Raw genomic sequence first — 27,797 nt, forward strand, 5'->3', positions numbered from 1 at the left:
AGCAGAGGCCTCCCCGTCGCCCTCCCGTATGCGATGCTGCTGGAGGCTCCCTCAGGGTTGGCGTCCCACCAGACGATTAAGAAAAGGCCGAAGGAGTCCCGGGCACCAGCCGCGTACTCCCTTTCTCCTCTTCTCCTCTCTGTAACGGACCTCCCTCTCCCCGGAGATGCCGGCACGGCTGTCGGGGTCTCCGTTTAGGCTTCCCAGGGCACAGAGGGACGCTTCTCCACCGTGCGCGCTGCTGGGGGCTGACAGCCTCGCATGCCGCAGCTGGAGGCGGCGTAAGCAATTCCCCCTCTTCCTCCCTCACCTGGCCGGGCTGGAAGTTTAAAAAAGAAAGAAAGAAAAAAAAAAAAGAAAGAAAAAAAAACTTCTGGGGTCACTGGGAGGGGAAAAAATTTCCTCGTCATGCCTGTGGCGTCTGCGAAATCGTCCCGAGAAGGAAGAGGAGGATCCCGCCCCGGGGACCGCGTGTGTTTGGCGGAGGGGGTGGGCGCCGGGGCCGGGGCCGGGGGGGGGGGGTCACAGCGGCCGCGGGCAGCCCCGCTCCCCCCCGCCGTGGACGGGAGGGGCTCTGCCTTCCTGCGGCGCCGGGGAAGAAGGGGCCGAGCCACCCTGCTCCCGCCCCGGGAGGGGGTGAGACCCGCCCTGCTCGGTGCCGGTGGCTCGGCGGAGCAGGGGCTGGGGTGCCCGGGCCGGCCCCTCGCTGCGGGCCGCCGTCTGTGAGGCGCCGGCGGGCCCTCCCTCCAGCGCCGGGAGGCGGCACAGCCCCAGCGGGCAGGGCAGGGCAGGGCCGGGCCGGGCCGGGCCGGGCCGGGCCGGGCCGGGCCGTGCGGCGGGTGGCACCCCCCTTCTCCCTTCCTCCTCCTCTTCCTCCTCCTCCTCTTAACTTGGCGGCGGCGGCGCGGGGCGGTGCGCTTCGCCCTCCGCCGGCGGCGGCGGGATGGCCTCGGCCGTGTTTGAGGGCACCTCGCTGGTGAACATGTACGTGCGGGGCTGCTGGGTGAACGGGATCCGGCGGCTCATCATCAGCCGGCGGGGCGACGAGGAGGAGTTTTACGAGATCCGCACCGAGTGGTCGGACCGCAACATCCTCTACCTGCACCGCAGCTACTCCGACCTCGGCCGCCTCTTCAAGCGGCTCCTCGACTCCTTCCCCGAGGACCGGCCCGAGCTGTCCCGCTCCCCCTTGCTCCAAGGTTTGAGCAGCCTCCGCGGGCCCGGCCCTCGCTGCTCGGCTGGCGGCGGGTGGCTTTCGGCCGCTGCCGCTTCCCCGGGGGTGGCGGGGGCGGTGGCGGGGCGGGCGGTCCCCCTCGGCGGAGGGAAGGGGGATGAGGAGCCGGAGCCGCTGCGGGACCGGACGGGACGGGGGGGCAGGAAGGCTGCGGGGGCGTTTTGCCGTCGGAAACTCCTCCCGGCTGTTGATTTCTGTCGTATTCTTTTGGTAAATATAGGGGGGGGGGGGGAGGGGCTGCCCCTCGGCCCGGGGGGGCGAGCCCCGCGGGCTCCGGGCTCCCGCAGGAGGGAGACCCCAGCCCCGCCGCCGTCCGCGGGGACGGGGGGTTCCGGGCTGGGCTGGGGGAGCAGAGGGGTCCCTGTTCGCGCTGCCCCTTCCCGCTGCCTCCGGCCTCCCCGAGGCTTCCCGAGGGAGGGCTGGGGGGGTTGTTGGCAGGAGAAGGGCTGTAGCTGAAAAATCTCCGCATGTTGGTATGTTGCTTGCCACAAGGAGAGGGGGAAAAAAAGAGGCAGCGGCGCTTGCCAGTGGACGGAGCGACTCTGGGAGCTGGCATAATTCCTCGCATAACTTCTGCAAAACAGGGGAATTGCACCAGCGGTTAGAGCTGTGTTTTCTCTTTTCGTTTCTGAAGTGGATTAACCCAACTCGAGGGATGTTGCCCGTGCTCAGGCCTGTCTGTGCAGAAGCAGAATGTACCTGTTAAGCTGTCCTGCAGTTTGGTTTTAATTTGTTTAACGTTTGGGGTATTTTTTAGATACGGTTGCGTGTTTTGCTTTAAAATATTTCAAGTGTGTAGAGTGGTGCGGAGCATCTGCTCGTCTGAAAATGGATGTGTGCATAGCACTTCCAGTCTCCCCAGTTGTTTGAGTAACCATGTAAATGATTTGATTGAACGGAATACCAGAGAAGCTGCTATTTTGTGAATGTTCTCCTCTGTGAGAGGGTGGAGAAGTTCTCCCCTGCTCTCCCTTCGCCTCACACCTTGCTAGTGTCACCTTCCCCTTGCAGAGGTCTGCGTTTTGACATTCTCGGGGCTGGTTCTCCGCCCTGCATACCGGTGTAAATCCACCGGACTTACTCTGCGCCCTACCTGTGCGCCAGCGGGCTCTGTTCCCGCAGAGGGGAGGCAGCTCCAGCGAGTCTCTCCCGGGCTGACTCGCCAAGGATGTTTTCTGGCGAGTGCTTAAAGTGAGACAGGTCTTTTTCTATTGTCCTGCCAGATCCTTAACCTCTGCTGGTGGGGTAGGGGGATTTTTTGTGCCTCGCTTAAAAACGCTTGTACCTTGCCCGCTCCTTATCTTCTCCCGGTGGCGGCAGCCGCAGCCCGCTCCCCGGCGGCTGTCCCCGGGCGCTGGGCTTCTCCCCTTCCCGCTGCGGGGAGGTGGCAGCTCGGCTCCGCCGGCGCCGGGGATGCTCCGCCGCCGCTCGCAGGCCCCGAGTGCCCTCTGCAGACGGCGGGGATGGGCGCAGGGCTGCCGGGGTGGCGGCAGCCTCGCCGTCCCCTTGCTGCCCGCCCCGGGGCGCGGGGTGGGAGATGCTTGCGGGCGCTGGGTGCCGGAGGGGGGCTGTCTCCCCCCACTTGGGTGCAGGCTGGGAACGGGGGAGTCCTCTGGCTGTTCCTGCAGATCCCTGCCCCCCCGCCTCTCAGCCCTGCTGTGTGCCCGGCACAGCATGCTTACACGGTGTCTGATGCAATTAGGTTGCTGACCGGGGATCTAAAATACTGTGAAAATTTATTACCCATTGCGGGTGCCCTACCTAAAGTACTCCAAGCATGATTTTTAGTAGCGCTCAGCGGCAGTATATTCTAAATAACGTGGCCTTTAAGTCTATATGGCACCTGGGCCCCGGCTTTTGAGGATGCTGGGTAGGTCTGGAGCGAGCCTGCCTGTGGCCTGCAGGGCACAGCACCTGCCAGGGTCACTGTGACTAAAATTTGTTTTACCAGGGCGCCGGTAGTCCTTGTACTTGTTGGCTTTATGGGGCTCTGAAGAGTAGCTTGGCAGCTGGGCTGAGCCTGGCTGTAGACGGACTCGGTCCTTGCTGGCCCTGGCCTCCTGCCCCTCCCAGCACGCTCCCTCCCCATCGCTTAGGCACAGGAGCCCCTGCGCGTCCTAAAGCCATTCTCATTCTTCAGCGCCTCTCTCAAGCGCGCGTGGTTCCTCTCCTGTCTCAAGACCTGCCACAGCTTTTGCAAAATACTAAACTGTTTTCACATCTCTCTGAGGCATCATTTGTGCAGTTGGAGCCAGATGGGATTATAGTCCCTTGCACTGGCTTTACTTGGCAGTCCCAAGTAATGTACACCGTTAGTGCATGAACAGCTGGGAAAGAGTAAGCATCCTCAGCCTGCGACGCTCAATTCCTACCTAAGACCTGGAGCCAGCAACCTTCACTTACCCTTTTCTCAGGAACAGGCGCACTGACTTCAGTAGAATCAGGAATGAGCAAAGCATCAGTCCAGAACTTGAAAAATCGAAACCCAATATAAGCAGTTCATGATCTGTTCAGCTTGGTGAGGGTGTGGGGGTTAACTTTGCAACAGAGAATAAAAATCAGCAGTAGTTTCTAAGCAATCACAGCGTGCTTCACAATTTCAGTAATACTCTGTTTAAAATTACGCTACTCCTGCTCTAAAGAAAATTACTTTGCACAGTGTGCTTCTCTGCATAGAGAACACTTTGCCATACCAGCATTTTAAAGTGAGTGGCCACATCCTCGTGTAACTTCACAAAATTGAAACATAAAAATCTCATTTAACTAAGTGACACTGATGCAAAGCTTTGGGTGTAAGAAGAGATTGCATGGGGCATGTCTGGTCTTTACAAAACTCATGAGGTAAGCATGGTTTCTTAATGTCCTGTTTAAAAACAGATGTCCTGCTGCCTATAGTGAAGCTCAATATACTTAACCCAACAAAAACACCTGACAAAAGCACACTCTTGTGTGTGTTAGCAGTCAGTCATAAATGTTTGTGTGTATTTTTATATACATACAAATGGATATGCATATGTATGTGAGTTTGTATATATTGTGTGTGTTTATCTTAGGCTTTCTGAAAGAAGATGAATATTAACTGTGCCTTTTATCTGAAGGAAGTGGCAAAATGTTGCAAACCGGATTTGCATTGCATTGAAGGACTCCAAGGTCGCTACAGATTTGCCTATGGAGCATTAAAAGGACCAGCATGATCCTACAGCTCAATCAAGCTGCAGTACACTACAGTTAAGGGATATGGTTGAGGAGTGAAAGCTTGAGCTATTTGATGTTATTAACTTTTTAAAAGAAGATTTATTTATTTATTTATTTTTAAAACGTCAGCAATATTAAAAAGAGTTGGTTGTTACCATTATTGCTGGTTTCAGCAAACAGCTCATACTGAGCAGGAGTGTGCTCCTTTTCTTGCTCAGCAACAGCAAACCTCTCTTTTCCTCTCCTTTCCTTTCTCCACTCCTCATCCCCTTGAACTGACTTCCACAATACTCTCTCTCTCTCCGTATTTCTGGGAGCTCTGAGTGCTTTGAGATTACAGAGGAGAGGGTGGGAGGTATAGTTTTCTGCAGTAGCTGTTCATCTTACTCTTTCTTTGATATGAGAAGAGGGGAGGTCCCGGGGGGTGAGTATGGCATTCATACAATCTGGTCTTGTCTTTGATAACTAATAAGAACACGTGGCAAAGTGCACTCTCTGCATCTGGAGTGTGCTATGATGCTAAGGCCAAGGACATTCCAACAACACAAGGCATCTTACTAGTAAGCTGGTAAACAAGGTTAGATATGTGCATACCTGCAAGGTGACTACATGTGATTCACTGTGATGTTACTGGTAACTTGCTAGTGTTTTATTTGTGTTTGAATTGTGCCTATCCTTTGCTCTAGGCAAATGCACAAAAGAGGATCACAGAAAAACACAGGCTAGTTCGCTCTTAGCAGAGCTAGAGCACAGCCTAATGTTACTACACTGTCTGTTTCTATATGCAAAATAAACGAGTTTTGTATTTAAATCAGCTTTCATGAGAAAGGCAGTACTATGGACTTAGAAGCCGACTTAAAATCGATGATTTGGAAATAGTTGCAACAGACCCAATAGACACTGGAAGTGAAATATAAAGCTGGAAAAGTCCACAGTCCCATCCCCCCCCCCTCTTCTTTAAATATTACTTCTGAGGGGTTCTCATCTAAGACTTATCCTAGAACTTGATCCAGCTTCAGTGCAGTCAGCAGTCAGACACCTGCCTCTGACTTCAGCGTGGGCAGGATCAGCCCCTTAAGTGCTGGGCCAGGAAGCCAGACAAGCGCATTAGCAGCCTTTCAAAGTTGAGATTTGTTTTGCCCTTGGAATGGCAGGGTGGTTTCTGGCAATCCTCTGCCACTGTTTTGTTGCCTTTGTCGTCAGAACAGAGGCTCAGATGCTCTTCCAATGTCTCTGTTCATGTTGTGCCTACGTGTAGCACCTGGTCCTGTTCTGATACTCTGAGCCGTCAAGTCAGAAACTCTCTTCAGTCTTACAGATTTATTTTTTTTTTACTAGATGGCTCTCTTTTCCCAAAGTGCTCATTTTCCTCCCCCTTCCTTCTTTCCATGCCTCCTCTGACTCATTCTGCTCTGTCGTGGCCTTTTTTCCCCTTGCTCTCCTTTCTGTTATTTTTCTCTCTGCTTCTCCAACTTGCTTTCCCTGAGCCACTTTCTGTTCCCTTTCTTTGCCTCCAGGTTTCCCTCACCAGCTTGCTGCCATCTGTGGTTATCTGTGGCTCTCCAGAACTTTTCTGTTCCCTTCTGCCTTGCTGGCGCTCAACCTCTGTCCATCCATAGAAGTTCTCCAGTAGTGGTGGAGATTTCCTATAGAAACTTAGCGTCTGTAGCTTGCCTCATAGCGTAGAGGTAGTCGCTTCACCTGCAGCAGAGCCTGAGCAATGCCTCCCAGACAACTAACGCTGAGCTTTAGCTCTGAGGCTTGTGCCTGCCCTCCGGCGTGGTTGCCTCACGTGGGAAGCAGATGATCGGCTCTTTTCTGTGTCCGAGTGGCGAGCACCAGGAAGCACATGGGAAGCTCCTCCAGGGCTGCTGTTGGAAGGACTTGCACAAAGCAGAAGGCAGTTCCTGAAGAGCCAGCCCAGGAACATTATGTATGTCACATTCATAACTTATGGTTTTCTATATGCTGCATTATAGTGTTGTTGTTGTTTACAAGACCATCTGGGAGTGTGATTTATGAGAAGAGGGAGCTCTACGGAAACAGCATAGTGGTTTCCACAGACAGCAGCTGTTTCAGTGCTGTGACAATACAGATAAATACACTGCATCTATTGTGCTCTTTTCATTGTTGACATTGTCAACAGTTCATTAGTGGAGCTTGCTCAGAGCTTCTGTCTGGCAGACAAAGGACGCAGCTCTTGGTTATCAGGCTCTAGCAGCGCTGTATAACCAAAATTAAGTTTGGGGCTTCTGGGTTTGTTTTTTTATTAGCTGAATTTCATGGTTCATCGGTAATGATGGAGATAAATGAAGCTGGCTGTGTCCTTATAAAGCTAGGCACAAGTTGCCTTTTTGTGGTGGACGGAGGCAATTGTGCCTGAGAGGCTTTTGGTGGAAAGGAATGGAAATGAGGTGTTTTTTTTCATGACAGTTCTCACCTGATAAGAAACCAGCGCTAAAAATGGTTGTAGGAGCTTGCATTTTTCATCAGGCTGTGACTGCTTTGTTCACTTTTATCTTGTGCTTCTTTGACATCTTTTTGTTTCTCGAGGCTCATCAGGCATCAAGACAGGGAGATCTTTGGGGAAAGCCTGTCTGCTGCATTCTGTCATCAGGAGGTGTCATCTCCCCTCCAGAGATCCTGGGAGGTCCTGTAACTAACAATACATACGTAGAAAACCAATCCACTGGAGGGTCTGGACTTTTCAGCTTTTAACCTGCCTCCTGTGCTTTGCATGGGTATCCGGGTGTGCCAGGGTCCTCGGGTGGTCACGGTCACAACCCCTGCTTTGGGGGATTTCAGTTGGACAGTTGTTTGGATAGGACTTTGCTCTGTCTGTGTTTTTACATCTGCTGCATCTGAACTGCAAAAGAAGAAATGGCCTGTGTTAGAGCTAGGTGTGCGCAGTGCAGGCAGGGTTTTGAAAGCTCTCGGCCTTTCTGCATCTAACAGATTTCTCTCAGTATCTTCAATATGCTCGTTGCTACCTAGCAGGACTTACAGAAGTATGGAGTGACTTACATGCACTTTGTGTACGTACTCATACCTCTTAAAAAAACCTGTCCCTATTTTGTTCCTCAACATCAAGCTTAAGAAGGGCAGCACAACATGTAACAAATTTCAAAAATCCACTTCCCTGCACCCCTCTTTTTCAACTCCATTGTATCCTTTTAGCTGCTCCCTGAGCAATGCCACCAAGATACTGTGTCACGTCAGTGGTATTGCACAAATAGCGATCCCTTTGTAAAGGCTCTAGAGATGGTAGTGACTCTTGTCATATCAGATGGATAAATTTCCCCATGAGGGGAAGGAAGGGGCAAGTGTGTCTGCCCCAAGAGAGGAGTGTCGTAGAATTAGGCAGGAGGCATCAAAGAGGAGTTGCCAGAGCTGCCAGACAAAGTCAGACCAGTGCTGTAGCTAGCTCTGGGATCCTGTCCCTAATGATGAGAACCAGATGCTGCAGAAGACAGCATAAATAACTGGCAGAGAGCAGAAGAGTGATGGTCCCAGTCTCTAGTAATTGGAGATCTGATATCCCTGATTGCCTGTAATTATCCACCCTTCTCTGGATCTTATCAGGTCTTTGGACTTAAAGGATTCCTGTGGTGTTATTTCTGCAGAGTTATTGAACAAAAGTTGTGTGAAACAAGCTTTCCAATCTGCTGGTTTTTTGAATTTCCTGTCTTTACATACCACTGAGTATTCCTTTGTCCTTCTAACAACCCTTTATCCTGTTCTCCTCCATCAGAGAGGAGGCCGCTGTAAGTAGGAGCTGTTTTGGCCTTCTCAGAGTCCGGTCGAAGATGGCTAATGCCATAGTCCCCAGGCAGCGAGCTTCAGGGAACGTGTGTCTGTGGGGAGGAGGGATGCTACCAGGGCAGCTGCTGGGGGTGGGAAGAGGCATTGTGGCCATGAAGCAGGGAAAGATGCCAGCTGAAGTGGTATTGAGAAGAGCCCAGTTCAGCAGAGGGAGGAAATGGGAAGCAGTGCAAAGGAGGACAACAGCAGAAATCATTGGGCTGAGTTGCCACCTTTCAGCCCTGGTCCATGTCCCAGCTGGGTAGCTTCAGTTTCTGCATGATTCTGTGGAATATCAGTCCTTGGGGATATTCAGAAGTCACCTTGACATGGTGACATGACATGGCAGCAGCCTGATCTGACTTTGGACTTGGTCCTTCTTTGGATGAACCAAATGACTGCCTGAAGTCTCTTCCATTGGACATTATTCTGTGATTATTATATTTTTTTTTTCCTAATACCTCCTCTTGTGGCTGGGACCTTCCTGCTATTGCTCCATCTGCATCCTGAATTGTGCGCGTGTGCACATGGGTTAGAACATATCTGAAGGAAAGAAGGAGGAATGAGAGTACAAGATAAAAAAGATTGAGCACTGCAGTGTTAACGAATACTGTAATTGGGGAAAAGGAGCATATCGCCTGTTGAAGCCAGACAGGCTGGTCAGGAGAGAGAGCAGAGTAGCAGTCTTCTGTGCAAGACAGCTTATGTGTCTTCCCTAAAGATCTGAAATCCCTAACTGCTGCTCATGGGCTTGTGCAAAGAGATAAGGATGGGCTCAAGATCTGAATCTATGGGCCTTAAATCTTTCTTGCAGTGTGGGTTAGCGGAACACAGTAAGATTTCTCCCTGGATTTATTTGCTACTCCTTTTTCCACTTTGATACCTACTCTGTAGTCTTTCCATAGGAGATGGAGAGAGGATTAGGTGAGGAAGGCTCAATGCAATATTTTAATCTTCATGTGTGTACTAAAATACACAGCATTTAGGAGTATCGCCATTCCATCTTGCACACGTCTTCAGGAAGTACACCTTGGCTTCTGCTCTTGCTCAGCCTCCTATACATATTGAACTGATTTTGAGAAAGTAGGAGATCTCTTGGACATTCTTTGTTCCTGTCCTGACCATAAACCTGAAGTGGAGTCCTTTAGGCTGGAGAAACAGGGTTTGCCCTGTTTGAGATCATTTGTACATAGCAACACATCTCCAGAAAAACAGACTTCTATGTGTCATCACTGAGAGATGGCATATGAGACATACTTGACTTAGGCATGACCTTACTCTTCCTTGGAAGGCACTAGAGGATTGTTGAGACCACGTGCTCATCGTGGACACCGACCGTCAGGACTGCATTGTGATTTCATTACGAGCCATGGAGCACACGCTGCAATTCCTGTCCCGCTTCGTTTGGTAGAAGCATGCAGCGCGTTATCTGTGCCTGTCAAAATGTCCTTAGTTGCTGATTTGGTGGCTCACATGGCAGTAAGAGGACAGGCTTACCAAGGCTTGTGGGTTGACATCAGGAATTGGCCCCCAGTTCGTTCTCCTCCTCCGCTGAGCTCGTTTCCTGCTCGTTTGCAGCTCTGGGCCCCTCTCCCACGCCGAGAGCCAGCATGCCAGGTACGCAGCTGCTGGCCTGCTCTCTCAGCCTCCTGCAGCTGCGCCGGCACCAGGGTCCCAAAGCAGGAAGGTTGCTGCAGGCCTCTGGTGCTGTTTGTGCCGTGTTTTTCCAGAGATGTGTTGCTATGCGTAAAGTTGCTACGTATGCGTGGTCTCAAACTGCGAGCAAATCCTTTTCATCCAGTCTTAAGGACTCTGCTTGGGGCTTTTGGTCAGGAAAGGGGCAGAGAAGACGTCAAAGGGATTGCCTCCTACTTTCTTAAAATGTGGTCGCTTACTATGGAGGTTGTGTGCACAGCAGAACCCTGCTAAAAGCAAACCGCCTGCCACCCTGGGTTAGGCGGTGTGCCTGTATTGTCCCTCCCGTCACCCGGCGTCTGGGCTCCCTTGTGGGCAGGGTGAAGAAATCTTAGAGGTTTGTGATATTTGGCAACATAGTTTGTGGTAAAAAAGGAGCCAGTAGAGCTCCAGTTTACCTCAAGCCCTATAAGCATATGTGTTTAGCATTTAAATCACTTGAAATGATAGTTGATTGTCCAAGCACAGTACGGGTGACAAGACGGAGAGCAAAGTTTTCCTGGGAGGAGTTTGCGCATGTTTTCCATTAGCAGTCAGACAGGGGCCAGGGCAGAGGAAAAGGCATGAGAACAGCCTTTCGCCATGACCTCACGAAGAGATTTCCCAGCTCTGAGCTCAGCTCTGTTGCATTACTGAACAAGTGGCAGAAAGCGCAACTGGTTCCAGGCTACTGGTTGCTTTATTGCTGTCTTATTTTTATTTTATAGCAAACTGTCTGAATAAGGGTTCTTGGGGTCTGAAAGCCCCAGATGGAAAAATAGGTGTGTATTTATGGTCCGTGGGCAGAGAGACAACAGCCTCAGGACGTGTTGTAGCTGCTGTACGGATGCTGCATACGTGGCCAGGGAGCCCTGTGCGCTCCAGATGCATCCAGCTTGTGGTGCGTTGGTGTCGGGGTTCGTGAGCGGTGGAGGTGCTGCGGTCTGTCTGCAGAGTCGGCTGGCACGTGCCTCGTGTCTGTTTGTCCAGGCGTTTCCAGCATCTGGAGATCCTATATGAGTCTCTGCCTCTTATTTTTTCTTTCTCTCTGCCTCATCAAAGCTTCCGAACAGGAAAAAGACGACAGGCAGGGGAGAAACCCCCACAAGGTGAAGACTAGAGATGGAAAGCTCGGGTGCAGTTCTGTGGCCCTTCTTTACACAAGTCCTGATTCCCGTTCAAACTCAAGTCGGGCTAGTTGCATGAATACATAATGCCTGGGTGAGAAAGGTGTTTGAATCGGGCATCCTGACCTGCAGTCCTTGCTGCTTCTGCTAAGGCTGGGGTTTCCTGAGGTGAAGCCTTTGACAAGAGCGGTTCGAGGTGTTCCCCGCTGCTCACCTGATTGCGCTGGCAGAGCAGAGGCAGCCCTGTCTTGCGGTGTGGGAGAGGAAATGAGTTGCAGAGGAGGGTGAGAGCACCTTAAACCAGTGTTGCCACTGGAGACTTCACCTCCTGAAACCACAGCGTTCTTCGTGCACCTATGTGCTGTGGTTGATGACGGCAGCCCGTTAGCGAGCGCCGAGAGGGAGCGAAAGGAGGGACGGGGGCCTCCGCTCCCCCGGGGCCGCTTGGGCAGGCGGTGCCTTGCTGCGGGTAGCGTGGCTGTGGGGTTGTGAGCAATCTCTCGGGCTGTGGGATCATCGGCTGCTACTAACTGAAAACCACGAGGGCATCTGTTAACTCTTAAAAACAGACTTGTAGAATTAAGATAAATGAGGGCCTTACAACCTTTGTGGCTATTGCAGAAGAAATTACAGGGTTCAATATATATATATATATATATATATAGCCACTCAAGTGGTTTCTGTGTATTTGGACTGTAGACGTACGAAAAGGCAGGCTTTAGCCCAGCCAAACTGAATTCCCTGTATGGGGAATTCATGTAAGGTCAGCAGCTTTACACCCCAAAGCTGTGCATCTGTAATCATTAAGCACGTATATAGGAAGCCGTCCAGGCAGATGTATCACTCTCCTTCCTACGCCGTCTGCCTTTTGGTTTTGATATTACTAAAAGCTTCAGTAAGGAACAGTTTTTATTGTGTCAGATGTTACAAGTCGTCTGTGCCAGTTTCCAAGGCGGAGTGTAGATTTGCATGGCTGGTGCCTTTCCAAGAGCTGGAAGGAGGAATATACCAGGGCTGGAAATTCCTGGTGAATGCAAGAAGCTGTAAAACCTCTTACTGGGTGATCTGTGACAGTGGGACAGGCTGATGGCCTTGTCCGACTTCTCTTGCTGAAGCACAAAAAGGCCGTGTGGGGCTGCAGATGCTTTCTCTGATTACTAATGAGAGAAAATCCTAACTGCTTGGCTGGTTTTCTTCACAGGACGAACGCTCAGTGTTGTTAGTGAGGTGGGTTTTTTCTTTCTTTTTTTTTCCCCTTTTCTTTTATTTTCTCCCGCCCCGTCCCCCGGTCTGAATATGTTCATTTGTTTGAGAGTATCCCTCTTCCTGGTAAAATACTAGCTTCAACGGTAAATGCTTATTTGGGAAAGGGTCTGGAGGTCGAGGGCGGATTTGAGAGAGAGCAGTTGAATGCCGAATCCCAGGTGGGTCAGCGATGAGGTGTTTCCCTGCAAGGTGGGAGCTGCAGTTGGGCAGTCTCTGCTCTGACTGTGTCAGTATTTACGTGGGCTGGAGCAAGACCAGCAGGAGAAGCGGAGGCACCCCACGGTAGCCAGCACCAGGGTGGCTAGCTCTGTTTTCTCTGATGTGGGCTACGGCAGGGTGACAGCGTGTTTCTAACATCATAGGTGGGTGTCTGAGCCGTGGGGCCGTTGGCAGCTTCTTTTTAGGGAAGATGAAAACACTTTTTTTTTTTGAAAGGTTTGAACTTCATTCAGATGTGGGATGGGAACATATTTGTGGAGGGGTGAAGCAGATCCACCCAGGCCTGCTCACACCCGGTAGTTAGGAAGATGAAGGGTGCTGGTCTGCAATTCAGGTCTGTAACGTCAAGCACAACCCAGCTAATACGCAGTCTGTGGACCCATGCAGATGAGTTAATTCACTTTTACAGCCTTTCAGAGACTTTCCATGCAAAACTACCCGATTGTAGTGTACGTCAGTCAAAGCAGGGTACTCTGCTGCCTTCCTTGTATGCCTGCTGGTATCTTCTGCTCTGCTGTCGTAAGAGGGAGCGAGCTGTACTGGGGTGAGGTGGTAGCGATGCGGACAAAACCAGGCAAAATGAGGGACTGTTGAGCAATAGAAAGGCTTATGCAACCAGGCAAGTTTGGGGGGACAACCATCAAATAAACCTGATTGCTCCGGAGACAATCTCTGTTTTATTTAGAGCTGTAATTGGAGGAGAGCTGACAGCTTCAAAGTCACACTTTTGTCTGGAAAGTTTGTATGGGATCATATCTCGTCGGTAACAAATGACAAGGGTTGATGCAGACTGAAACTGTTTGTGGATGTTGTCCTCACGCTGTGCACGTTTGATGGCTCTTTCTGTACGTTTGCCTTTTGAGTAGGGAGATGGAGATGCACTTAGAGTTTAATACAATTTTAGTGTATTGAAGTGGTTTCTCACAGACTGCTTTGCAGATTTTTAGTTTTGATGGTTTTGATTTATTGGGTCTTCTTCTGCTCCAGCTTTTTGTATTTTATTTTTTTTTTAACCAGTGAAGCTTGTTAAATTTAACAGTCTCTTAGGAATTTAATTTTCATGTATGTATTCTGTTCCTTGGAAAAGCTGCCCAAATGTAGAGGTGAAACGATGATTGGGTTAGAAAAAGTATGTTACAAAGATCAGAAATAAAAGGGCTGCTAGAGGGATGCAAGATTTTGGGGTTTACTTCCCCTATATTCCCTGTATGTGCATATAACCTGTGCTATATTTCCTAGAGTCTGCTAGAGGAGAGGGAAGTTACAGATGTCCTGCAGGTTGTACATACGAAATACGGTATTACAGTTCAAGATCCCCATATTGAGCAATTCAAAATTACACACACAGAATCACACAGAATCGTATAGGTTGGAAAAGACCTTTAAGATCATCGAGTCCAACCATAAACCTAACACTGCCAAGACCACCACTACACCGTGTCCCTAAGCACCTCATCCAAACGTCTTTTAAATACCTCCAGGGATGGCGACTCAACCACTTCCCTGGGCAGCCTGTTCCAATGCTTGATAACCCTTTCCTTCCAGAAGAAACTCCTTCCAGAAGAAACGCCTCCTTCCAGAAGAAATTAGAAGCATTGTAATGCATCATTCTGGACACCAGACAGCAAAATTTCCGTTTTAATCCCTTCTGCAGCACTGTGATAATTCAGTGATTAAAAAATAAATAAATAATAATTAAAAAATCCAAAAAGTTGTTTTGCACTTGAAGAACATGGTACTGAGAAATCTTCCGTGGGCCGCTCACTGGGGCTTGCATTCAGAGAAATACAAGACTGCCCTCAAATCCTTTTGTTTAGCTTGTGTTTAGTCTTTTCCTCTTATCTGTGGGTTGTGTTTTTTGGTTTTCTTGGGTTTTCTTTTGCTTTTTATTGACAGCAAAAAGGATGAATCACAGTTCTTGGAAGCAGAAAACAGGCTGTTTGATTACCACTGCTGGGAATGCTGTGTAGTGAAACTGTGGGTGAGGGCGTAGGTGGTTCTACTTCTGCTCGTCTTGCAACTCCTAAATATGATCATAAACAGCTGAATTTGTGTCAGGCTTGCAACTCCGCTTGTAACTACACCGACCTCAGTTTGGGGTACACGCTTCATCATCAGTGTGGGTTAAAAGACATTTCTGGGAGGCATGATATCTGAGGCCGTTCCACATCTTGAGCGGCTGCTTCTGGCTGCTGAAGTGTGTGTGCACATGAAAGTGTGCTTTTGTGTATGCTCACGATCTGTTTACTTTGTTTCTAGGGCTCATCACAATAAAAGAAGCCCATGATATAGAAGCCAGACTTAATGAAGTGGAAAAGCTTCTGAAGACTATTATAAACATGCCCTGGAAGGTGAGTAAGCCAAGTTCCACATTTAGCCCACATTGACTCCTCCTTGATGGTGACACACACTCTCATGCAGATTAGAAAGTTTGGCTTTGCCAAAACTCTAAAAGAAGCAGCAATTTATTGAGCATCTTGGAGAAGTGCTGAGTGCCAGAACTGTGTAATGATGTCTCCAGGCTGTTGCTTGTAATAAGTCTTTCTGTTGTACTATGAAGGGGTGGAAAGGGAGAAGAGGGACAAAGCAAACTCCTGGTAAAAACAGATGTCTGTTTCTTTTTAAGTATTCAAGATCTGAAGTCGTCCTCACATTCTTTGAGAGATCTCCTCTGGACCAAGTTCTAAAAAATGACAATGTCCATAAGATTCAGCCAAGCTTTCAAAGTCCAGTTAAAATATCAGGTAAGAGTTGTTAGCTTCCTACGTTTGACACAAGAATTACAAAATGAAAATTACTTTTATTTGCTGTTCCCCTTATTCTTTCTCCACCAGCAATTCAAAAGATAGTTCTCCATAGTCTGCTTTATAATATAAAACGTATAATTAGCCGTGACATAATATGCAACATGCATTCAGGCAGTAAAGTGGCAGACAAAATTGGAGGTTGATAAATGCAAAGAAGTGGATGTGAGGAAAATGCAGTCCTCAATATTGTCACATGTGATAGTGTTGTTACCACTTAGGAAGGAGATTTTGAGGCGATTGATACAGTTCTGTGAAAATGTAAGCTCAGTGCCAAGCAATGAGCAAAACCAGCAGTGAGAATATTAGATATTATTAGTAAAGGAGGGGAGAACAGAAGAAAGGAGCACCACCCCATCTTGAATACAGTGTGCGCAATTCTGGTCTCTCCATGTCAGAAAGGGTATAATAGAATTTAAAAGCATACAAATAAAGGCCAAGGATTCAAATCGTTGAACAGCTTCTCAAGAAAAAGGTTAAATGAAGAAGGACACTTCAACTTTGAGAAGAAATAACAGAGTGGGGATGTGATGGAAGTCTACAAAGCTGTGAATAGAAGGAGGTCAATTACCCTGTACTTCTCATGAAACAAGAACTACAGGTTATCCAGTAATGTTGACAGACAACAGGCTTTAAACAAACAAAAGAAAGGTTATAATATTGTTTTGTTTCCATATGGAGCACAGTTAAGGAGGGGAGCTCATTGTCATAGGATATGGTGGAACTGAAAGCATAAATGACTTCAAAAAGGAATTAGACAAGCAAGTGGAGGAAAAGTGCATTTGAGACCTGTCACAGGTGGAGACATAGGAAGTTTCTAAACCACAGATTGCAGGTAAAATGGAGAGCAGTATTACTCTATCCTTGCCTATTCTTCCAGCCTTTCCCCTCTTCATCTTCGACTGACCGTTGTTAAAAGGCTTGTGAACTTTTGGTGTGCCTGATTTTGTATTTCTATACTTGAAACATTTTGTTTGAGCCTAATGGCAACTGCTGGTTTTGTGTCACCAGACAAGTTTATTTCAGAGAGTGAAGTAAAGTTAAATACTACATAGTCCTCCAAGGTGCATGAAGTGTTTAGCGTGAAACTGCTATCAGTTTTCTTGGGTACTAACAGTACATTGGTTAATGGCCAGTCAGAGTGTCAATATGCTAAAGGTGTAAACAGTGTGTCTTAAGGATCAATCTTATACGCAGGGTAGACTTTTTGTAATTGATCCTGAGCTCTGGTTCTAAGCGAACTGGTCCCCTGTTAAATAAATATTCTTTTAATTAAATGGTAAATGGTTTACAAGCCCACCGAGAACTCTTTAGCAGTGTACCATGTAATACAGAGCCTCAGTGAGAAGCATGGTCTTGCCAGCCCATCTGGGCTGGTGCCTTCTTGTAGGGCCCCCTGAGCCCCGGGAGCCCCGGGTGCAGTGCAGCACAGGGATTGTAAAGAAGAGCCCCCGTGGCCCTACTGCAAAAAGGGATTGACGTATGTCTGGCTTCCTGGGAGCGAGAGATGGGAGCCAACGTGTGTGTCTGACACCCCGTCTGTGGCTAGGGAGGTTTGGATGATGTCCTGAGTTGATGTGGAAACCTCAGGTAAAATTCCTCATGTGTATGTTCCTGACATTAGTCATCTTCCAAAGGCTGAACGTGGTTACTCACTTTGCTCCTGAATGCCACAGTGCTGAGGACGTGTTCTCAGCACTGATCCTTGAGACCAAATTCACTGGTTTTGTCTGAAATATGTTGCTACTCTGTGACACTGGAGCTGCAAAACGTGTCCTAGCGCCTGCCTATTATGAAATGAAGGCTCCCCAAACTATATGCTGTAAAAATGTTCCAAAGGGTGACTTCTTTTCAAGTCCTTGTTCTTTTTGCAAACAGGCAAGTATCAGGAATAAATGTATTTGGAATTGCATTGGTTAGAAACTGCAGTGTTGCTCTGGCTTGGGGCTTTTTGCTGTTTGGAAGGGTTTCATATAATTCTTGTGAGAGTATGTACCCCCTTAGTATGCGTTACAGATGCACCCCTCTGTGTGCATGACTGAATATGTCACGTGGTGGGTACAACAGGGAGAACATGGTCAAGATGAACCTAAATTCAGAGTGAGGGTGCCTGGCTGATGGAGAGAGGCTAGCCGCAAAGGGAACCCTCCTGCCAGCCTGTATGTAGAGGAGCTATGGAAACCACGTTAGCTGAATAATAACATGTTTTGTTTTAATTCTAAATTAATATTGGTAGAGTCGAGTCATATACCTAAGTAATTGGAAGAAGATTTTTCCTACCTATGCAGCTATCCAAAAGTATCTTGTGGTAATTAGTTTTATCATTTAAGTGATTGCTGCAAAGAATTTAAGAACATAGGTAGAAATTTGATGATAATTGATATTTGCCTCGTCTGAATGTTGCACACTGGAAATGGTTTCAGTGTCTGGTGGCATTGTCAGTAGATGGCAGTAAATGTTAACGTATAAAGCAGCTCACATAGCAATGAAGTGCTGTAACTCTTAGGTTGTGTCAAGGACACTAGGAAAACACTGTGGTATTCATGTTAGTCATAGCGCAGCTTTCTACATGGCTTGCAGACTTAGAAAAGAAGGCAAAAATGTTTTGTATTCTCTGAAAATAAAAACTGTTCCCCACATGGTCCTGTTCAGAGTGGTAGCTGATGGGGAAGAGAGAAAGGGCCGCCCTCCTAGATGAAAGCTGAATTTGAATTTATGGTCTAAATCTTATTCTGCAGTATGATGTTGGTTCAAGAAGAGTCATGACTGAAGAGTGATTCTACTGGGATTCACTCCCAAACGTATTCTGCTAAAGTGAGTCGCAATAAAATACAGACTAAAAGTCAAAGATTACTTTCTCAGGAAAAATCAGGCACACCTCTCTTACTAAGGCTCTACCTTAATGTAGGAACATGTAATTGTACACTTAAAAAAATTACCTTTCTTCTTTCTCATCTCCTGCTCATTACTTGAACTGTATAGTTGAAATTGGTCTGTTTGAAGCAAGGTCTTAGGGGTTCCCTGTACGTATGTTTTATGCCTACCATATTTTCTGCCACAGACTAATTTCCTTTTGTTTGTGCTGATAATGCAAGGCTGTAACACAGGGTCCTTGTACGTTGAGGCAGATCACGAGTCATCCCACTTAAGTCCGTGCTGACTTATATAGCGATGTATGTTCATTTTGTGGTGGCCCTAGCTTCATCTAAGGTTGTGTGACTGAAAGAAATCCTTGTGACTTGCCTAGTTTGTCTTTCCATGTAGCACAGGCATGGATTAACTTCTCATTTGCATGAAATACTATTCTTTAATCATAAACTCTCCCCATGGTAGTAAGTCAGTGGAATTAGGTGTAAATTTTAGCTGTTCTGTATTGGAGGCTTCTTACACAGCGAGAAACAGAGTTGAAGGCAGTGTAGAAGATGGTATTGCTTTACATGACTTAAAGATGGTGGTTGAATTAACTTGGAAGGTCACTTTTTATTTCCTTTTTCCTGTCTTTTTGGTTTTTTTGCTTAACTGGCTTAAGCCTGGGACTGTCTAGGAAAAATACAATTATGTTTTGGTAGTGGTACTTGCAATATATGGATGGGCTGCCATTCTGCTAAGGGTGATGGGAATTTTGCCACTTGCAATAACAGGGCTGAAACTGGCCCTTGCTTCAAATGCTCTCTGTCATGAATTGATTACGTGAATAAAATTGCTTAAGCACTGGCAGTTTGCAGATGTAAGAAGCTATGAAACCAACTCTTCATTCCTGCTTTCGTGCGCAGATTTTCAACGTCACGCACACATCTCAGTTCATAACCATGTCAATTACATATGATATGCAGTTGTTTTCCAGCTTTTTTTTGTATTTTCATCGTTCTCTTTCTTCTCCCAACAGAAATTATGCGATCAAATGGATTTTGTTTAGCCAACACTGAAACAATAGTCATTGACCACAGTATACCCAATGGAAAAGAGAAGCACCTGGACGTAGATACAGCAGAACACTTGTAAGTGGGGTTTGTGCACGAGTAATGCTGTCAGCTTTGGATAAACTGTATCTTTCCCACCCCGCCTAGCAAAATGTTATCCTCTGTCTAGGAGCAAGACTGGTACAGCTGTCATTCAGACTGGTTAAAGATTACTGGGCCTGATTGTTAATGTTTCACAGCTCTTTCTATTAAAATGGATAAAATGGCTGTCAGTGAGAATGATTGACCCCAAGGACCTCAGACCTCTGTGTAGGAAAAGCTGTGGTTGTCACAGGGGTCCTGCCAGGTGAGAATAGAGGAGGTTTTTTTCTTTCTCTCATGACTGTGATGACAGCTGCTTTGAACCCAAATTTGGAAACTCAAACATCCTTGCAAACGGACTATCCTACTATGAAGGGCATGCTTTATTTGGGAAGCAAAACACCATCCTCGGAGGAGGGGAACACACCTCTGAATGTAATCGAAGGAAGCTCAGCAACTGCTCAGGTGCTGCGGCATGCTGGGACTTGGAGGTGAAATACGTAATGTGTATTTCATTAGTCTAACTTCCCTCTCCCCTAGTCTTATTTGTAAATTCTGCCTCCTGATGCATGTAGGTATTCTGGGGTCAGAGACCTGTAACCAGGAGGGCTTTCATGTAGGTCTTAAGTCAGTGACTGTATTGACAGATTGGTATTGATGGAAATCTGCTCCTACAGATTTCTGTCATGGCAGGTGATTGATATTTCAATGAGCTTCCAGTAGTGAAGCATTTACATCTTTTTAATGAGAAGCATTGACCTACTTTTTCATTAGAGCAGTCAAAATGATGGAAACAGAATACTAGAAGCCTTATGGAGGCTTTATGTTTGAATGCAGCGCTCTGTCTTGCCACATTTGAAATGTGGTCATTGCCAGTCTGTGGAAAGGTTTAGAGCTTGACAAGATTTTGTCAGGGGCTGGAGTGTATCTCTGGCTCCACTGTAATTTCTTGAAGTCTTTCTATTAACTTATCACTTTGTGTTTTGAACCTTGACCTTGCTAACAGCATTTAAGTTTATAAGCCTGTATTAATGAGGCTGAAGCAACACACTGGAGGTAATTCTGTAAGGCCAATGTCTGGATATTAAAGTTTTCATAGTTCACTCCTTAGTACCGAGAGTAACAAATAATAGGAGCAAATTACCAAAGAAAGCCTTTTCCTGCCTTATTTTGATTAAAAAAAAAATAAATATCTAGTTTTGATTTTAGAAATGTGCTGCAGCCCAAGCAAAACTTACTGGTCTGGAATCGGCAACTGCCATCATCTAACTGTCATCCCATTGAAGTCAGAGACTATGAAGACCAGAAAATCCTAATATGATAAAAACTGTATGGTAGGCATGGTTTCCCAGAAACTGTGATGGAAAAAATAAATCCAGGATAACAGCCTGGCTTTGTGCATTTGTGTTTTAACTTCCCTGAAGGAAATTAAATCAAGAGTCAAGAAGTTAATAAATTTCAAATGTCTGTTTTAGATGGTGCCCTAAATTTGCCCATCCTGTAGCTGTATTTTATAGTCAAGAGGTAGTAGCTAGGAGATAATGTTACTTGTGTAGCACAGCTGTTTTGTAAAAATTGCACTTTTTTTAAAAGCAGAAGTTTTCTATACTGTTGCTTTAAATGTAGGTTAGTAGCCCAGAAAGGAAGCTTTAAAATCTTTCCAAATCCTATGCAGTTCCTTTTTGGTCTCTGTAAAATTGAATATATTGGATTGGTGTTTTCTATTCTGAAATCAGAGTTAATTCCTTGTGGACTTGTATACCCTCAGATGGGAAATTTTTCCTTTCAGCAACATTAAACTCTATGACTTTTGGGTTTTGGCTGCTGATGTACTTGAACCAGACGTTTTGCAAAGCAAACCTGTATTTTTTGGAGAGAAGCACTTGGAGCTCCAGCAGGTAGCATTCATTCCCCAAGGTCCCTCTGCACTGGTTAGCTGTTGTAGCCTGCAGTGCTACCTACCCAGTGATCCGTAAGCTGAAAAGTCTTGTACTTGTTGCAGAAGAAACTATAGTGTTTTTGCAAGTTGGAGTTGCTTACTCTGTTGTTCTGAAGTAGTTGCTTTCTGCTTCCTTCATTTTCTCTCTAATTTTAGTTGACAGTACACCATACTGTTGCAAAATGTGGTGAACCCAGTGTGCTCAGCATCCACGTGGCGTAAATAGTCCCTTTATGCGTGGTTCTTGGAGTACTCTGCAATCCTTTTGAAAAGAGAGGTGGTAAATCAATGCGTTCGAGCTTATGCTTTGGTTTTGTTAGAGATGCCTTCCCCTGCCAGGACTGTTTGCACTTCTGTCTTTTAGGCCAGCGGCAGAGGCTGTGGCATTGGACATGCTGCCTTTTTGGCAAATTCACTCTAGTACTAGATGTGCATTTTCAGGACAGTGCTACCATTGTCACAAACACCTTGCAGTCCATGGGAGAGACTTTCACGGGTGGCGATGCAAAAGCAGCACAGAGGTGGTGAAATTAGATACAGAATTTTTCTAGCAAAGTGAAATCCTACTCTTGACAGGAAAAGGAAATGCTTCCCCTGTGCTTTTTAGTCTTAGACGGGAGGAGATCTGTTCAGGTACTGCTTGTGCACAAGGTGATGAGAGGAGCTGAGCTGTTGTCTTACACCATGTTTACATTGGGGTTACTCCTGTGAATTAATGCGAAGCATCATAGAAAAGACCCTTAAGATCATAGAGTCCAACCTAACATCAAGTAAACCCAGCACTGCCAAGTCCACACTAAACCGTGTCCCTAAGCACCACACCTACATGTCTTTTAAATACCTCCAGGGATGGCGACTCAACCACTTCCCTGGGCAGCCTCTTCCAATGCTTGACAACCCCTTCAGTGAAGACATTTTTCCTAATATCCAGTCTAAACCTCCCCTGGCGCAACTTGAGGCCATTTCCTCTCGCCCTATCACTTCTTATTTGGGAGAAGAGACTGACCCCCACCTCGCTACAGCCTCCTTTCAGGTAGTTGTAGAGAACAATAAGGTCTCCCCTCAGCCTCCTTTTCTCCAGGCTAAACAACCCCAGTCCCCTCAGCCGCTCCTCATAAGACTTCTGCTCTAGGCCCTTCACCAGCTTCATTGCCCTTCCCTAGTCCTGCTGGCCACACTATTTCTGATACAAGCCAGGATGCTATTGGCCTTCTTGGCCACCGGGGCACACTGCTGGCTCATATTCAGCCAGCTATCGACCAACACTCCCAGGTCCTTTTCTGCCTGGCAGCTTTCCAGCCACTCTTCCCCAAGCCTGTAGCGATGCATGGGGTTATGGTGACCCAAGTGCAGGACCTGACACTTAGCCTTGTTGAACCTCATACAATTGACCTCGGCCCATCTATCCAGCCTGTCCAGGTCCCTCTGCAGAGCCTTCCTCCCCTCAAGCAGATCAACACTCCCACCCAACCTGGTGTCATCTGCAAACTTACTGAGGGTGCACTTGATCCCCTCATCCAGGCCATTGATAAAGATATTAAACAGAACTGACCCCAATACTGAGCCTTGGGGAGCACCACTTGTGACCAGCCGCCAACTGGATTTAACTCCATTCACCACCACTCTTTGGGCCCGGCCCAAAGTTTTTTACCGAGCAAAGAGTACGCCTGTCCAAGCCATTAGCTTCTATGTACCTTGTTTCCCTCTTCTTCCTAGCAAATATGAGCAGCAACTCTAATGCATTAACAGAGTTGCATTAAAATGATGAAGTAGGTTGTCTTACAGCACAAGAAGTAGGTCCTTGTGAAGGACGGTGTGTCTGTCAAGGTACTTGGCGGGAAAAAATAGTAAGGACAGCAGTTTGGCCATTTAGGAATCTGCATGTCCATAGTAGTTTGCAGAGTTTATTTTGGGAAAAAGATCTGTTGGTAACAGCACAAAAGCATTTTGACTGTTGGGTGTCCTATACAGCTGCTAGCTGTAGTAAACAGTCCTGGTTTATTGAGTTTGGTTTCATATGAGCACTCTAGAGCAGTGCTTTGCAGACTTCTGTGCCCATGCTTCCTTTTTGGCAGCAAGGAAAGCTTTCTGTGTAACCACAGCATGTGAATGTCACTGCTTTGTACTTCACATGCTGCTTGTAGTACCCTATCAGTGAGGCTGAAGAACCACAAAATCTGTGGGGCCTTCCAGTTGTAATAATCTAGTCTTATACAACTGACAAGAGAAGGAGAGCAGAAGCTAATAACCTTCTTGACTCCTCTTCTGCTTTCTTCATTCTGTCTGCTCCACTGGTATTTCATAATCTGTTGTTTCTGGATCACTAGCAGTCCGTAAGACAGCACAATGTGATCTGTGAAGTGTTTGCAAGATACCAAGTCAACTCCCTTCTGCACATGTTTCCACATGTGCAGGCAAGCAAGCAACCTGGAGGGAGTAGAGGAATGAGGGTAACAGACATTCGAAGTTCAGTCTCATTTCTGTTTTGTTGTAAATAAAGAGCATAGCAACAGCACTGCAGGAGAAAATCCATGAGTTTCTGCTCAAAAAACATTGTGGTCCTCATAGTTAAAAAAGAGGTGAGAAGGACCAAGTAGGAGTGTGGAAAAGACGGAGCTGTGTCCATACATTGCAGGATGTATAGACCATGCTATCCAATAACCCACGATGCTTCTAAAGTTTTGGGGAAAGATGGGAGTGGGAGATTTATCTGTTTGTTTACCCTACCACTCTTCTTCGGGTCCTCTGAAATACCTGACTCTTGGGGCTCTCTAGGGTGAGGTTAGAGGGATGTCTGCAGTTGCCTCACTTAACTAAAAGAGTCTAACTAGTTCGTGTGTAGGTGAGATGCAGTTTTAAACCAAATAATTTTAAAGCTTCATCTGTTTATCTGCTATTCAGAGAGCTAAAGTATGCCAGCCTAAAAAGGTGTTAGAGACACATCCTATGGTCAGAACTAGGTTAGAATTTCTTTTTCCATCTTGTGCAATTTTTCCGTTTCTATTTGACTTTTTTCTCACTCTTATCAGAATGAACGCAAGTTCTTTCAAAATATTAAAGAGAGAGTGTGAGAAAAAGAAACATGACAGTTCTTCAAGTCCCTTGCTTGAACTATGATGAGATTTAATCCTTGGCCTGCAGTTGACTGCCTTTAACTGCTATGCTATCTGGGAAGAAGTAAAATGTTTTCTTACTGCAGAAATTCAAGCCTCCTTGGAATGGGAACATGTATAACTGAGGAAAGTGTAGGTTTTAACAAGTTGATGCCTTCTGGTTGAGAGTAGGCGTGAGACAGTGGGTAATCCTTGCAAAAGTTCAGGTTATAACACAGGAGTTAGGAAGTGGGAAGGAAAATACCAAAACAAGTGAAACTAAATTTGGGAACCTTCAGATATTCTCTGCTTGTCAAAACCTAAATCTCGTGCCATGGGGAGGACAGCGAGGCTCTGGAGGAAGGACACTGTATTCATTGTTTCCTATTTGTGTTAGACATTTGGCCTCATACAGAAGCCAGAGCAGGTACCTGTGAAGTGAAAGGGTGAGAGTCCAAGTTCAGACAGGAGACAAAGGCAGTTTCCTTTCCGCTTTTGTGTGGGAACTGAGGCATTTTTGTGTTGCTGCCACATGCCTGTGAGAACCAAATGGAAGGATGTGGACCTCAGCTGCATGATTCACTCTTCTAGAGCCCACTTGCTGCTTCCTTCCTTCCTCACTGGTAGCTTTGAAAGTCAGGGGTAACAAGATTATTTGCTTGCATGCACCATGGTTCTCATTGGCCTATGGTTTATTCATATACACGGGGGTGTGGGGAGGAGGAGGTGTGGATGGGATCAGCTCTGAGTACTTTCTGTGAAGATTTTCCCATACCACAGTGAAAGCTCTTCTAGACTCATAAAAATCTCATTGTAGAGGTATCCAGAATTGCCTGACAAGAAAGGCTATGTCCCGGGAAATCATTCATTTGTTAGTAGGAGGGGAGCCCTGGGGCCTGAAAACAAATTAATAATGTTTTTGATCTGGCTCATCTTAAATGCAATGTGGTAACCAGGTGTCATGAGATATGAAGTTCAGGTATTATGACAAGTGCTGTGAAGAGTCGGTGTCATACCAGAGAGGAGTCATAAAAGTCCCTTTCACTGAAGGCTGCTATCTAAAGAGATGAGAACTTGCTCTCCTAGTATGCTGCGCAGCTGTGTTTTAGCACAGTTTTAAAAGGGAATAGCCATCCTGTTTTACTGAAAGCAAAATCTTCAGCCCATTCATTTCCATAGGTTATAAAGAAACAGAAAGGCTTTCTGTTTATTTAAGGACATGGAGAGCAATAGTTTCCATTTACTTCTCAACTCTCTCTGGGAAGTGTTGAATCTTGGTTTATGAAAGTGACAGTAGATGCCATTGCTGGTGTCTCCAGTAGGTTATGCTAGCATAACGATACATAGGCTGATGTCAGAGAAACTATAGCTCCATTATTCATAGTTTATCTGCATGGACCTTCCTTGACAACTTCTAGGATAAATTCGAATTTCAGGCTGCCAAGAGAAGGAGTGAGATACTGAAGCTTTGGAAAAAGAGTTGGGACTCTAGATCTTTGTCTTGCAAACTGAGCTTCACAAAGCTGAAGCTGCAAACCACCATTAGAAATACTTTACTGCAACACTGCTCTGGTGTGAAGCAAGTCCACATATTACATTTACTCAGAACTTTAACTTGCAGTACTAGCAGAAGCATTCTTGCCTGCAGCCATTTTTCTAAGTAGTCTCCTCACAAATATCTTTTCTCAAAATTTCCAGGGGTCAGTCTTCAGGTATCCTAGCCTTCTCCCTCTCCCTCAGTACTTTTCTTCCAATTCCTTTGACTTTGATTTTCTAAATGAACATTAATGACTTCTGGTGTTTTGTTTTATTTTTATTTATTTCTCTTTAGGTTCGAAAGTGTTAGTGACTTTACCTCAGAGCTAGAAGACAGTGAGGATCCAACAGCTTATGTCACCAATTTGACATACTACCACCTGGTCCCATTTGAGACTGATATTCTGGACTGAGGCTGCTCAGTGATGCCGTCAGCCAGCATCCAGCCGACCTCTTCGTCCGTAGGCTCTGCTATCTCTGGCGCTGCATCTCTGTGAATAAGGCTGTGCGGGCGAGACCAACAGCAGAGAAGTTGCAGCAAGTACACCACAAAGATGGTTTTGTAGTCTGGCCCTCCGTTGTGTGTTACGGAGACATCTTGTCAACAGCAAAGCAGTTACCTCCTTGCCACAAACTCGTTTTCCGTGAAAGCAAGGCAGCAGTATCAAGGAAATCTCTACTATGTCTGTGGGAATTGACACTGACGCAGCCGTTGGAAACTTGTGCTGTAGTACGCTGTCACCCATGCTCCTTGGCTTGCAGTGCAAGTTGAGGCTTCCTCTTTTAGAATACCACCAGAAACTTCCCCAGATGGCACAACCACACTTTTTATGCTATGTCAGCGAGAAGGCTAGCAAACTAGCTGGATTTTGTCAGTTCCCTCTGCAGTTGCTTAATGGAGGTCTTGCGGGTCACTTTTTGCTCAGCTACCGCATGACTGGTGCCTTACACGAGATGTCAGAAATACCACTGAGTGCCTCCAGGAAACAGAACACGTGAGCTGACCGCTTTACTTCTTTTAATCATGGGCTTTTATATAATCACTGAAGAAGCGACTACTCTTTCCTGGAACAGTAAAGCAGACAGCAGCTGGCATTGCAACGGACTGTGCGTGATGTTTGGGTACCCGTATGACTTCAGAGATCTGGAAAGCTGATGGGAAAGACGAGCTGCCCTGCTAAGAAGGGTCAAGGCTGTGGCAGGCACTTGGATATGATTTTTTTCATGTGGACCAGCAAATGTGAATGGTGCTTACAGTTGTTTACATCAGAGAGATAATTCCCTATGCATATTTCTCCCCAGAGGATGAGGAGGAAGACAATGAGACTTATGTTGTGTTTGGACTGAAAAAGAATGATAAGCTACAGTGTGTCTACAGTGGTAGGAAAAACACCCTCTCCACTGCCAGCCTGGCTGAAGGAGTCTGTCTAGCTTGCCGAGATCCGCCTGCGGGGCTGGGTGCAGGCCTCCTGGTCGTGTAATGCCATGGATTTCAGTGGAGGTAGTACAGTGGGAGCAAGGGCGGGATTGGACCCTGCAGCCTCTTGACTACGGAGTAGTGCAACGTTAAAATCTCCTCGGGGTCTCCCTCTTGCAGAGCGCTCCGAAATCCCGGCTCTCACTGTGAATGCTCAACACTTGCCAACGTGACCTTTCATTGAGCTTTTTGCAATCTGTTTGCGAACATGAACTTGAAGGGATCGAAATGGGAGGGAATGCATTTTGGACTTGCTTGCTTGGTCCTGAAGAAGTTGATACAACTCCCTTCTGCAGACTTTTCATTTCTATCTATAGAATAACAGTTAAACGGAATTTGCTAATGTAAATAATAAATTATTGAGAATCCTAATTCTTTACACAGTATGTTTTTAAAATATATTTTAATGAAATAAAATATAACTCACCTTCA

The 27,797-nt window shown here is 46.6% G+C and overlaps 1 protein-coding gene across 1 annotated transcript; it reads left to right on the forward strand.

Annotated features, from left to right (window-relative positions):
- The first annotated feature begins 623 nt into the window (after positions 1 to 623).
- Positions 624 to 27,797, forward strand: PXDC1 (PX domain containing 1). The gene is made up of 5 exons (XM_075493918.1): positions 624 to 1,199; positions 14,776 to 14,867; positions 15,143 to 15,260; positions 19,207 to 19,318; positions 26,184 to 27,797. Exons 1-5 carry the CDS (start codon positions 944 to 946, stop codon positions 26,299 to 26,301), a joined length of 696 nt encoding a protein of 231 aa, XP_075350033.1. The 5' UTR covers positions 624 to 943; the 3' UTR covers positions 26,302 to 27,797.

This window comes from Mycteria americana, chromosome 2, assembly GCF_035582795.1.
Source record: "Mycteria americana isolate JAX WOST 10 ecotype Jacksonville Zoo and Gardens chromosome 2, USCA_MyAme_1.0, whole genome shotgun sequence".
Lineage (NCBI taxonomy): Eukaryota > Metazoa > Chordata > Aves > Ciconiiformes > Ciconiidae > Mycteria > Mycteria americana.